The following is an 11,929-nucleotide window of genomic DNA, read 5'->3' as shown; positions in this document are numbered from 1 at the left end:
TAATTTTACACTATTAATATTTTTTACACATTTATTAATATTTTTAGTATTTTTTATTTTTATAATTTTTTATAATTTTTAGAAAATTGTGTAAAATATTTAAAATATTTAAAATGTAAAAAAGGGTAAAAATGAGTAAAAAGTTAAAAAAGTGAAAAAAGGGTAAAAATGTTAAAAAATGAGTAAGAATGGGAAAAATGAGTAAGAATGGGAAAAAAGGGTAAAAGAGTGAGAAGAATGGGAAAGAGGGGATTGGAGGAGATAAGGAGTAGGTTGTCTGGGAGTAGATTCCGTTGTATAAATGAGAAGTTATACAAGTGTAAGAGTGACATTAGCTTTACAATGTTCAACAGTGACCCCAAGCTATACTCTGCGGTAGGTAAAATTGTTAATATGTCAATAGTACCACGAAGGATATCGAAATCAAGTGCTAACTTGGCCTTACAACCCCGTAGATAAAGTAATTCAATGGCTCAAACAACGTCAAGAACTTGTTAAGTATTTTCACACAGTTGATATATTTTAGTATCGGCGATTTCGGATGCGGTGACGCACTTATCGCTAAAACTTTCACAAAGTATTTTTTACCCACACCAATCGGACTCTCTTTTCCCTACGGGGTCCTACTTCCTCATATCTATACTAGTTATACAGTTTTACGCATCCCCATTATTTACTAATTTGCAACCTTTTTGGTATTTATTTTACAATTTACAATTATTTTTTGGTAAATAAGTGGTTGAAGCAGCAGAAATTGAGGAAAATTTCCTCGGTAATTCGTAGCCCGATCAACTTTTGCATTTATTTCCAAAATCGTGAAATTTACAATTATTTTTTCATCAAATTGATCAAACTATATAACAGTTGAGTATAACATGCCTGAATTGTTGTTAGTAGGAAAGTGTATTCGTATGATTTGGTGGCTACAAATGAGCATGTGACTGCGTGTAATATTAAAAGGGTAAATTACACATAAATTAGTTGGTTTAGGTCCCACTGGAGACTGGAGTGTTAGACGTTGTAATATTCTGTCTCAGCCTCATGGGCACTGACTGGCCCTTATTCATCCTCGAAGCCACAAGAACCACCAAAATTAAGTTAACTCAATTCCTACTATTAGTTATTACTTCACTATTTATGTTACTACAGTATTAGTTATTGTACTATTAGTTACTACTATACGTGGAGTATGTGGGTTATAATGGGATTAGGGGAAGATTGAAGATAGTTGAGGTTACAAGTCGCATATCAAACCCTAAAGAATTCATTAACTTCATTACTTCTTTCGGTTACGCATTACACAGTTCCAATCACAACACTACCGTATCCACTGTTATCCACTGTTATCCACTGTTATCCACTGTTATCCACTGTTATCCACTGTTATCCACTGTTATCTACAGTATAGTATAGTGTAGTATAGTGTAGTATAGTGTAGTATAGTGTGAGTATGGATTAGGGTGACTATTTTGTGTGGTTTGAGTTTGTGTTGGAGGATAGGAAGGAGATAAAAGAGGACAAGTTACTGCAGTATAATCACTTGCTAACACCGTGCCTATACAAACAACGCTAATACACATTAATATACTATTCTACTTTATTCTTATATCACTTGGAATATAACCAAACCCAGACACTTAACTTACTACGTAATACTACATAATATCTGTAATACTGTATAATATACTATGTATAATATATACTATATATAGTATATATAGTATAGTATGTATAGTATAGTATATATAGTAGTAGATTAAGTAATTTGGGACACATTACAGGTAGTTAATTCCAGTACCCACCCATAGTCAACTTACTCATAATAGCATTTTAAAAAGTTAACCACGTAATTTAATCTATAATTAAGGTGTAAATAAGGTTTAATTATGATTTATTAAGTGTTAGTTTGGTGTTATATTACTATACCATAGTACTACAAATATACTCCTACTACTATACACATACATATATTATACATAGTATATAATACATAGTATATAATATATTAGGTATAGTATATATAGTATAGTATTACATGTCTGGGTTTAAGGTATAGTATACTAGTCCTGGAGTAATATAATACAGTAATTAAGTATTATTCCCCCTGTATTGCCCTATCCAGCCCTAATTAAACACATAAAACATCACCTAGTAAACTAAATAGTACAATAAACTCCAACAGCATGCCCTCATTCTATACTACCATTAACTACTATACTATAGAATATTACATACTATACAATATTACATACTAAGGAGAAAATAGTATAGAGAATACTATACAATATTACATACTATAGAGAATAGTATAGAGATGAGATTATGCGATTTTGGTTCTTCTGAGAAACTCCCCGGCCTTGGTGGTGATTTCAATGTGATCGTTGACTTTAATGTACGTTGGCACTAGGACTACTAGTCCGTTATCCAAAGTAGCTGCGTAGTTCCCAGTGTTAATTTTAACCACTTTGTACTCTATGTGGAAGGGTATGTAAACGCTCAATATCTTATCCTTCCAACGACTTATACTCACCTTTAACCCCGGCTTCAAATATTTTAACGCAGGAATGTTCAAACTTCTATTCACTCCCACTACTGATCCTGTCACACAGGAATTATCATATTTACCCGAGTTATCACCTGTAACACCTGGACTAACCGAATGAAGAGAATTACCACTGTCAACGTTGTGAATAATGTGAAAGATGTGTAGATTGGAGTTGAGATCAAAGTGTGAGTAAGTGCAGTTGACTTTGTTTGGTACGACGACTGTGAGTTTGGACGCGTCTGGGAATGAGAATGAGTTTTCTTTATTAGTGTGTAGGAGATGCATTTTAACTTTATAATGTCCTTTAGTGCGGGCCTGGGCTATGTGCTGGATTGAGACTACCGTGTACACCTCACCCTTGTAAAACACGTAACTGCCAGACTTCACGTGGTTTATCTGCGTCGGCTCCACGTCGTCAAATGTGATTACAGAGTCCTCAAACTCCGTGTCGTCCGTAACGGAGGGTGTGACCTGACTAGTCCTGGGAGTACGAGATTTAGGCCTGGATTTGCTGCGGTACGGTATTAAGTCCGCAGGGTCACACTTGGATATCAAGTCTGATATCAACTTCTTATTCCGCTCATGCAAGATCTTATGCATTATCCGTTTTCTCTCATAAGTACTCAATTTACGGGGTTCCGTTAGGGTGTCAGGGGGTTCCGTTACGGTGTCAGGGGTTACGGTGTCAGGTGTCACGGGAACCGTTACTCCAACACTTTCAACCTCTCTCTCCACAACACTCCCTACAGTATTTACTACAGTATTAAGTTTACTTAGGTTAGTATTGGTATTGAGGGGGTGATGGAGAGGATGGAAAGACTTTAAAGAATCCGAAATAACATAACCTAAAACATAATAAATTCTGATTAAAATGATAAATTAAGTGTAAAAATTGTGTAAAAAAGTGTAAAAAAGTGTAAAAATTGTGTAAAAGGTTACATGAGACGGATTGGAGGAGAGGGAGGATTAGAGAGAGTAAAATTGCGCCATTTTTCATTATTACTAACAGCTCAGGTGTGGTGTGTAACAGGAATCTAACCCCGGAATCCTCACACAAAACATAAAAAATACACAAATTATTTAAATTATTTTAATTTTAATATTTTAATTTTAATATTTTTAATGAATTTGAAATAATATTTTTAAAGTTAATTTATGATAAATAGTGTTAAAAAGTGTTAAAAGGTGATAGAAAGTGATTTGATGAGTGTCTGTGGGATGAGTAGAGTTGATTTGGTGGAGTTTGGGTTTGTGTTTAGGGCGTTTGGGCTGTTGTTTGTTACGCTGCTTGCAGGTGCTTTTATGCCGAAATTCGTAAAATTTCGGCTTAAAAACTGATTTTTTCAATTTATTACCCTTTAAATTATTTTTTTTAATCTCGGAAATTTTTTTAGCCCCGGAATTTTTTAAATTATCTTTACTCTGTACGACATCAAACTTTCAATGGTTTCAAATTGTTATAGGTTTCAAACTGTCAGCGGTATCAAACTGTCAATGGTATCAAATTTTGTAAAAATAAAAATTAATTTCTTAATGGATTTAAATTAATTCTGTCGACCAATGATTCAAATCTGCAGTCACTTTTAATCCAATCCCAAATCTCTCTCCAATCTTCCAACATTATTAACAATAATAATAGTAATAGTATAGTAATAATATAACAATAGTAATAGTATAGTAATAGTGATAGAGTTGGATTTGATGGATTGGAGGGGGTGTGTGATATTGTGTGTGATATGGTGTGTGAGTGTGGTGTACGGATCGCAGTTAAAGAGTTGTAACGACTGTAACTGGTCAACAAAACATTGCAAGTCGTGCCTTCACGAAGGCAATCAACCCCAGGTAACTCACTCTTACTCAGTTATACACTACTGGGTTACACCAGTTATATAGTTAAGTAGCTCCCTCTTGGGGTATATATTTATTTAGCTCCCTCTCGGGGTATATAATTCTAAGTATATAGTTAAGTAGCTCCCTCTTGGGGTATTAGTAAATTAGCTCCCTCTCGGGGTATATAATTAACTATAGTAAACTAGCTCCCTCTCGGGGTATATAGTAAATTAGCTCCCTATCCCTTATATTATTAGCTCCCTCTCGGGGTATATAGTTAATATAGTTAAGTTAATATAGTTAAGATAGTTAAGATAGTTAATATGGTTAATATGTTTGGTAATTAGTTATCGTTGTACTTAACGCCGTAACGCAATTATAGATGACAATTGGTTTGAGGAGATATGAAAAGGAACGAGTGTCAGTGATAGAACTGGCCCGTGAGAATCAGAAAAACTTTAAGAACGGGAAAATTTCATTTGTTCTCAGATCCCAAGGACCCTTCGGATCTCTAGGCCATACCATCACAAATCCTCACACAAATACTCACACAAATGATCTCACAAATACTCTCACAAATTCTCAAACACAACATAGTGTGAGAAGAAAGTTTAATAGGAATATGAATATTCTTAAGGGTTATGAGTATGTTCCACTACAACAAATCAAAGATGTAAGCCCCCATTATTTACCTTTTTGCAACCTTTTTGATATTTATTTTACTTTTTTAATTAAAATTTGGTAAATAAGTGGTTGGTGCAGCAATTGTGGAGGAAATTTTCCTCGCCAATCGTAGCCCGATCAATTTTCGTATTTTATTCAACTATTTACTATTCAAATTTCTATTTTTGACAATTAATTATATGATAATGATTAGAGTTTGTATGTTGGTACGATAAGTGTTGGTACGCCTCCTCAAATACTACATCCCATTTTCGATACCGGGAGCACGTAATAACTTAATTATCCTACCCCAGATATTTACCATTTTGCAACCTTTTTGGTATTTATTTTTATTTTACTAATTAAATTTCATAAATAAGTGGTTACAGCAGCAGAAATGGAGATTAATTTCTCTCCAAATTAACCTACTCAACACTAGTTAAATTTACCTACTTAACACTAGTTAAATTAACCTACTTAACACTAGTTAAATTTACCTACTTAACACTAGTTAAATTAACCTACTCAACACTAGTTAACACTAGTTAAAAAGTTGACAAAATGTGTAGAAATGTGTGGGTTGTTGGAACAACGTGTGAATCTGAAACCTGTAAGAAAGTTAAGAGATTTAACCCCAAACTCTCAAACACATTCAAACGACTCACAAACCCCAAAAAAATACATATCAAAGTATACACCCCTTAATAGTTAAGTATAGTTAATTAGCTCCCTCTACCCTTATATTATTAGCTCCCTCTAGGGGTATATATTTAAGCATAGTTAATTAGCTCCCTCTAGGGGTATATAATAAGATAGCTCCCTCTGGGGGTATATAATTAGGTAGTAAGATAGCTCCCTCTAGGGGTATATAGTTAACTATAGTAAGATAGCTCCCTCTAGGGGTATATAGTTAACTATAGTAAGATAGCTCCCTCTAGGGGTATATAGTTAAGATTACATAGTTAAGAGTTGATAAAAGTGTGTTGTAGTTTGGAACGGGTGAGATTGAGGGTAGGCCTGCGAGTGATGTGATTACTGTTGGTGACATGTCATTTGAACAGAATTTTGCTCTCGTTGATTTAGAATCCGATTCCAACGTTTTTCAAGTACGTTACGGTGCTTGCACTAACTTATGTAGTTACTACTTATTCACTCATTCTTTACCACCCATTAAGTTACGCATCCCCATTATTTACACAATTTGCAACCTATTGGTATTTATTTTACTTTTGTAATTATTTTTTGGTTAATGTGTAGTTACTGCAGCAGAAATGGAGACTAATTTCTCTCCATTCACATTCACGTAGTTAACTAAAATTCACATATTTCACAAATTCACATAGTCAATCTAATTATTGTGTAGAAGATAAACTTTGAGGGTATAGTTGGTTTGGCGTTTGCGGAGATGTCGAGTATTTCCGGTCCTTCGGTGCTTGAGAATATTTTTTCCCTTAACAGACTGAGTGAAAATGAGTTTGCATTTTACATTGGGGGCGAAGATGCTTTGCTTATGTTTGGCGGTGCGGATCCGCGTTTCTATGAGGGAGAGCTGAAAATGTTCCCAGTAGTGAGGGAACATTACTGGGAAGTCGCACTCGATGCCATTTACCTCGGCAATACTAAAATCTGCTGCAATCAACCCAGCTACGTCATCTTCGACTCCGGAACATCACTCAACAGCGTTCCAAGCGCCGAATTCCACACCTTCACAACATTAATACAACAAGTATTCATACTAGTAGTTATAGTAGTTATACTACCCCACTAATTACCATTTTGCAACCTTTTTATTATTTATTTTACTTTTTACAATTATTTTTTGGTAAATAAGTGGTTGAAGCAGCAATGTGGAGGAAATTTTCCTCTCCAATTCGTAGCCCGATCAACTTTTGCATTTATTTCCAAAATCCATAAATTTTTAATTAAATTTACATAATTTTGACCAAATAATTACCCATAATAATATTATAGGGATGTAAGAGAGGAGAGGACATGACACTGAGATACATTCTGGTAAGTGTAGTGTGTAACAATTGGATAGGGCGGGGAGGAGATAAGACTGGGTGCTGAGGAGTATATTTACGTGGACGGTGACGAGTGTATTCCTGGCTTTATGCAACTGGACGTTCCTTCCGAATTCGGACACGCCTACGTTCTCGGCTCTAACACTTTTATGCAGTTTTACTTCACTCTCTTCAGACACTCAAACTATAAACCATCGATGGTACGTTACGGTGCTTGCTCAAACGGATCCTGTTGTCCCCCGGGGGCTCTATTTTTCCAGTTATTCACAATCCACTACTGTGCTTAGTTATTAACTCCTGTGTTTAGCTATTCCATACCATGTGTTAACATGGTTTGAATAATGTTGATTGGGTTGTAGGTGGGACTGGCGCGTGCTAAAAGGGGCCCGGAGGTGTCTAAGCTGGCCAAGGAATTAGCTTTAAAATCAACCCAAACCTAATCTCACACCAGATCATACACAATACATATACCACAACTTTTACTATACTATATTATACCCCGAGAGGGAGCTAAATTAACTATATACTTAATCCTTAACTAATATACCCCAAGAGGGAGCTAAATAACTATATACCTAGAATTATATACCCCGAGAGGGAGCTAAATAACTATATATCCATAATTATATACCCCTAGAGGGAGCTACTTAACTATATATCCATAACTGTATACCTATACTATACTATATTTAATACTATATTAAAACGTTACTACTATTAAACAAATACTGTACAGTTCTATAGTACTAATACTATACACTCTTAAACCCAGACACATAATACTATATACACTATACTATATAATATTATGTATATACACTGTAGTATAGTATACTAATAGTATGATTTAAACCCAGACAAGTAACCACAGACAATATCTTATCTATTATAATTACTATACTACTGTAATATACTGTACTACTACACCTATATTACTAGAATATCTATACCATATACTTATAATAATGTATACTCTTAACTAATATACTTATAATACTGTATACTCTTAAATAATATACTATACTATATATTATACTATTACTAGAGTACTATACTATATATTATATACTATGTATAACATACTGTATATGTATAGTAGTATGTAAATACAGTACTAAATCAACACCTTAACAAACACTTTAAACCCCTCTATACTACTCTATACCACATTAAAACCCTGTAAACATCATCTTAATCCCTCTAAACAATACTGTAATATACTTTTTATACACCCAATTTACTACCCTTAAACCCAGACACCTAACCCAGACACCTACCACAATACTATACTACTACTATACTACTGTACTATTACTAAATACTATGGTAAATACTGTAGTAAACATATTAAAGCCTAAATTAACTCTATATGAGATGTAATGTTGAATTAAACATTAAAAGAAACCCCAAAGTGACCAATTTAAATCCACTCAATCTCTAACCTCAGCTACAGTTTTAACATTTCTAACCCTGGGTACAGTTTTAACATTTCTAACCTTAACTAAGGAGTTTTAACATTTCTAACCTTAACTAAGGAGTTTTAACATTTCTAACCTTAACTAAGGAGTTTTAACATTTCTAACCTTAACTAAGGAGTTTTAACATTTCTAACCTTAACTAAGGAGTTTTAACATTTCTAACCTTAACTAAGGAGTTTTAACATTTCTGAACTTGGGATTGAGTTGGAAGTGAATGTACGGCGGCAGTTCATAGTGTCGTTCTGCGGTTCTGTAGACAATTTCAAAGTGATCTCTGGTGGCCCCGCAGTTCCTGCACTTGTAGTCTGGGTCATCTCTGACCTGTTCGAACTCGTAGCATACAATAGTTTTCCCCTTGGCGAGGTTAATGTAGTGTCCGTAGACGGTGTAGTTGCACTGTTTACAGCGGTAGCTGGGGTCTGGCTGTGATATTGTCAGGCGGTACAGGGAAGACTGCGCCAGCTGCGGTGTCATGTTCGTACGGTCAATGTTCTCCAACCGCATGCCAAATGGCAATTCACCCGAAATCCTCATCCCAGCACCGGACTTTACCATCGCAGACAAGAGCTCAGAATCGTTCAATTTATAGTCCGGGTCGTCGGAAATTGACGTAGTGTCATTCTCCACAGGAATTCGACTCTTACTCGAATTGTACGCCTCAAAAAATAGTCGCACCCTATCCCTCATCGATTCACTCAATCCACCAGTCTTAAACACTTGATTCCCGGACACTACGTCTGTGTCACTGGAATTACTGTGGTGTGTGGTGAACTGTGTGATTGTGTTGAATGCTTTGAGGAAGTTGTGGCTGAAGAAGAAGAGTGTCCTGGGTTTGGGGTTGGTGATGGTGCAACCCATTTGCTTAATATTGTAAAGACACTCCACGGGTAAAATCCCCGCACACTCCAAGTGCCATGACATGTGCCGCACATTCATCAAATGGTAATTCAATCCCGTCAACACATCACTCAACTCATTAACACATTCTAACGGAGTTTTCAATTGTTTACTCGTGGTAGCTGATACACTTGTGTCCCCAGTAAAATCATTACTTGTGTCCCCAGTAAAATCATTACTTGTGTCCCCAGTCAACTCACTACCCATTTGCTGGGTAAACTCACTATACATTTGGTGGGTAAGATGTGTGGAGTTGTTGGGATTGAGGAGTTTGAGTGTGTGTAGTCTGGATTTGATGCGTTTGGCGTATTGGTATTCGGATTTGAATTTTCTGATGAAGTGTTTGGCGAGTTCGTCCTGTGACATGTGTTGGAACATTTTCATGTCCTCTTCGACCTTGTCAAACTCTTTCCGGTCCTCTGGCGTCACTGTCAAGTACTCAAAGTCCCCTTCAACCCTTTGCACGAATTTCCTCGGGAACTTCCCAGCACTCGGCGGAACACCAGGGTCGTCAGATATAAACCTCACATACGGCCTAACACCTCCAATCTCCTCCACAGCCCTTGGATATTTCCATACCGCGTCTTCTGTGTTTACTGTGCCCAGAGTGTCATTGTCAGAGAGTAGAGAATCTATGGAGTGTTGGAACCAGTGGTTAAAATCTTTGAGAGATTGTTGGAATTGAAGTTGGTAGAGAGTGGGAAAGATTTTGAGTGGGTGTGAGTAGACGGGTTTGTCAACGATGTTGGGAATTTTAATGAGTTTAATTTCATTAATGCGGGAGTCCACAAGCTGTGCAAACACGTCGTCACAGAGTGGTTTGTCAACCCTTAGTAACTCCATCACGTCAGTGCTAATCCTAGGTTTCGCCCTGTGCCTGTAGTAGTTATACTCCCAAATGAGCTCTGATAGGGAAATTGACAGTGAAACCAAATCGTGATCAGTGACGTCACGAAATAAACTCGAATTCTCACCAAAGATTTCAGTAATCTGCTGTTTCATAATAGTTACAAGGGAAGGGACGTCTTTTAAATCTGGTAAATAACGAGGATTCTCAAGCAAGTAGTCATTTAAGTCAAAGTCCAACATACGCTCAAACTCCAGACCCAATAGATTCTCTACAAATTACTATTTATATATAATTGTATAGTAAAGTATCCATGTAGTTAAGTAGCTCCCTCTAGGGGTATTAGTTAACAGTATAATTGTTATAGTCAAGTAGCTCCCTCTCCCTCTCCCTTAGATAGTAAGATAGCTCCCTCTAGGGGTATTAGTTAAGTAGCTCCCTCTAGGGGTATATAAGATAGCTCCCTCTCGGGGTATAGTTAGGAGTACTGTATTACAATACTAAATACAGTAACTAAATGAGTACTAAATTAGGGTAATTAAGGAGTAAATTGGAGAGTAATCTGTGTGAGAGGTTGCAAGGAAAAAAGAGCAGCAAGAAAAAAAATTTCGCTCTCGGACCAGTCTACTCCATTGACTGGTCCTCGAGCCTCCTCAACCCACTTCTTACAGTATTACTATACTATTCTTAACCACTATATACCCCCAGAGGGAGCTAATAATATAAGGGAGAGTGAGCTACTTTAACTATATACTCAGAATTGTATACCCCGAGAGGGAGCTACTATACCTATACTGTTAACTATATAGGTATTAACTATATAAAATAGTGTGGATAATACTTTTGGTGTTGAGAGTGTTGATGTTTGGATGTGAGATGGTGAGAGAGTTAATAAAGTCTGGAGCACCAAACAAATCATTAAACAATAAAATTCGCTCCACATCCTCATTTCTCATCTTCACATTATTCTTCTTTACATCATTTACTTTCACATTCATCTTTGTATTACTAATTGTTGCATCATTTGTTGGAGTGTTTAGGATTTCGGAAACTGTGAGGGGGTCTAATTCAAGTCCCTTGATTACTTTATTGAGAGAGAAAAGCTTGTCTATGGTTAATGGGATCCCCTTCCCATTCCAATTATCAACTAATAATTTAAACACATTTTTCCTGTCCTCGTACTCAAAGTTACTACACACAATCATATTAAAAGTATTAATAGGGTAATTTAATGAGTAATTAAGCAGTAATCTAGTGGTAAAATGAATAAAATAGTGTTAAAATGAGTAAAATAGTGTTGAAAAGGGTTGAGATACTGTTGAGAGAGTATGGAGTTGAGATTTGGGTTGGTTGATTTTGCGATTAAGTCCAGGACATCAGTTACAAACTCCTAGAACACAGTTAATCAGATTACACAAGTTTACGTATTTCTTACGTGATGTTGCGGGTTTGGAGTGGATTTGAGTGAGTTGATGAAATTATTAAATTTGAGCGTCAGTTCCGGAAATAACTTCACCGGCGTCACGGTCCTACTGAACATTAAAATATTGAATCCGTACCTCGGGTGAGTTTTATTTAAATTTGGAATATAGATAAAATTTAAGTATAAAAACCGAATCGAAACCATCCTCAAATAAAATTATTC

At 35.9% G+C, this 11,929-nt stretch overlaps 4 protein-coding genes across 4 annotated transcripts; 2 read left to right on the top strand and 2 right to left on the bottom strand.

Annotated features, from left to right (window-relative positions):
* Positions 1-25: 25 nt before the first annotated feature.
* On the top strand, positions 26-1,599 carry TpMuguga_03g00309 (putative methyltransferase family protein; the record flags this gene model as incomplete). Its single annotated transcript, XM_758234.2, has 7 exons — positions 208-375; positions 404-498; positions 527-577; positions 898-961; positions 991-1,097; positions 1,212-1,323; positions 1,460-1,573. The coding sequence occupies 7 exons, from the start codon at positions 208-210 to the stop codon at positions 1,571-1,573; spliced, it is 711 nt and encodes a 236-aa protein (XP_763327.1).
* Positions 1,600-2,039: 440 nt separating this feature from the next.
* Positions 2,040-3,740, bottom strand: TpMuguga_03g00308 (Elongation factor P domain protein). The gene is made up of 3 exons (XM_758233.2): positions 3,485-3,740; positions 2,296-3,390; positions 2,040-2,194 (listed from the first exon to the last, which is right to left on the bottom strand). The coding sequence occupies exons 1-2, from the start codon at positions 3,540-3,542 to the stop codon at positions 2,321-2,323; spliced, it is 1,128 nt and encodes a 375-aa protein (XP_763326.1). The 5' UTR covers positions 3,543-3,740; the 3' UTR covers positions 2,040-2,194; positions 2,296-2,320.
* On the top strand, positions 3,617-7,521 carry CYM (Eukaryotic aspartyl protease family protein). Its single transcript, XM_061305884.1, has 9 exons — positions 3,617-4,387; positions 4,758-5,048; positions 5,253-5,326; positions 5,608-5,728; positions 6,028-6,144; positions 6,402-6,764; positions 7,010-7,051; positions 7,080-7,262; positions 7,422-7,521. Exons 1-9 carry the CDS (start codon positions 4,247-4,249, stop codon positions 7,500-7,502), a joined length of 1,413 nt encoding a protein of 470 aa, XP_061161766.1. The 5' UTR covers positions 3,617-4,246; the 3' UTR covers positions 7,503-7,521.
* A 1,187-nt stretch (positions 7,522-8,708) lies between these two features.
* TpMuguga_03g00305 (uncharacterized protein) lies at positions 8,709-11,911 on the bottom strand (the record flags this gene model as incomplete). The annotated part of the gene is made up of 4 exons (XM_758230.1): positions 8,709-10,555; positions 11,126-11,475; positions 11,601-11,674; positions 11,720-11,911. The coding sequence occupies 4 exons, from the start codon at positions 11,909-11,911 to the stop codon at positions 8,709-8,711; spliced, it is 2,463 nt and encodes an 820-aa protein (XP_763323.1).
* Between the last annotated feature and the right edge of the window lie 18 nt (positions 11,912-11,929).

Source organism: Theileria parva (genome assembly GCF_000165365.1).
Source record: "Theileria parva strain Muguga chromosome 3 map unlocalized ctg_530, whole genome shotgun sequence".
NCBI lineage: Eukaryota > Apicomplexa > Aconoidasida > Piroplasmida > Theileriidae > Theileria > Theileria parva.
Note: the sequence above shows the minus strand (reverse complement) of the source record. Positions and strands in the feature narration are given on the sequence as shown.